Raw genomic sequence first — 947 nt, forward strand, 5'->3', positions numbered from 1 at the left:
CCCTGAGTGGGTCTAACTCTCCTTCTGCAGAGGAAGAAACGGCAGCCGAAGGGAGAGCGGCAGCTGGCAGCAGCTCCCATCCCGGCCTGGACACCCCGCCAAGTGCTTTCAATTCCTAGTTCACCTGTGATTCTCCCAACCAGCCTTTTAGGTCAGAGGCCGAAGGTCATCTGGGTGGGCTCCCCCTAGGCCTCACCTCTCGGACTGGTGCTCTCTCAGCCACATGTTGTGGCCACAGGACCCGGCTGGCCTGACGGTGGGGCTCAGGCTCTCAGGATCTCACCCTCAAAGCCCACGGGGCCCCACCCAAGACCCAGTACTCACAGGCCACCTGCAGGATGTGGGTGATCCTCTGGTCCTGGAGCAGGCCCGGGTGGGAGACCACGCAGGTGAGGGGCCGCCCATTCATGCTGCGGCTGGGCACCAGGCGGAACTCTGAAGTGACAGCCGCCGAGCGGGAGTGCTCGAAGGTGCGGCTGGACATCGTGCCCTTGACCTCTGTGTCCCAGGTCACGTTGGGAGCTGGGCTGCCCTCAGCTGTGCAGGAGGCGGCCAGTGTCAGGCCCTGGCCCTCTTCTAGCGCTGGACCAGGATTCAGTGAGGGCAGGGGAGGCACTGCAGGTGGGGGAGGGGGGTCATGGTCTGCACCCTGTCAGGAGGCCCTGCCCCATCCCAGTTCCATTCCCACCGGCCCCTGTTCTATTATTTCACCAGGAAAGATACCAGGTGAGTGGCAGAATCTCATCTGACTTTATACCTGTCCACTGTTTGTATTTTTTACAATGAGCATGGGTACTTTTAATGAAAACAATGAACTAAATAAAGATAACGTATATAAGAGTAATAGGCACCACTTATTACGCACTTGCTAAGTGCCAAGTATTATGCTAACACTTTTACAAACAGCATCTCATCAGTCCTGCCAACAAGCATTGAGGTGCACAGAT

General features: G+C 57.4%; 1 protein-coding gene across 2 annotated transcripts in view; it reads right to left on the reverse strand.

Moving 5' to 3' along the window:
• Positions 1-19: 19 nt before the first annotated feature.
• Positions 20-947, reverse strand: part of NECTIN4 (nectin cell adhesion molecule 4) — a 10,628-nt gene continuing 9,700 nt past the window's right edge. For both annotated transcript variants that reach the window (XM_023744605.1, XM_014445680.2), the window contains one exon: positions 20-615. In XM_023744605.1, the coding sequence (XP_023600373.1) occupies positions 272-615 (344 nt within the window). In that variant the 3' untranslated portion in view covers positions 20-271. The remainder of the gene's footprint in view (positions 616-947) is intronic.

Source organism: Myotis lucifugus, unplaced genomic scaffold, assembly GCF_000147115.1.
Source record: "Myotis lucifugus unplaced genomic scaffold, Myoluc2.0 scaffold_478, whole genome shotgun sequence".
Lineage (NCBI taxonomy): Eukaryota > Metazoa > Chordata > Mammalia > Chiroptera > Vespertilionidae > Myotis > Myotis lucifugus.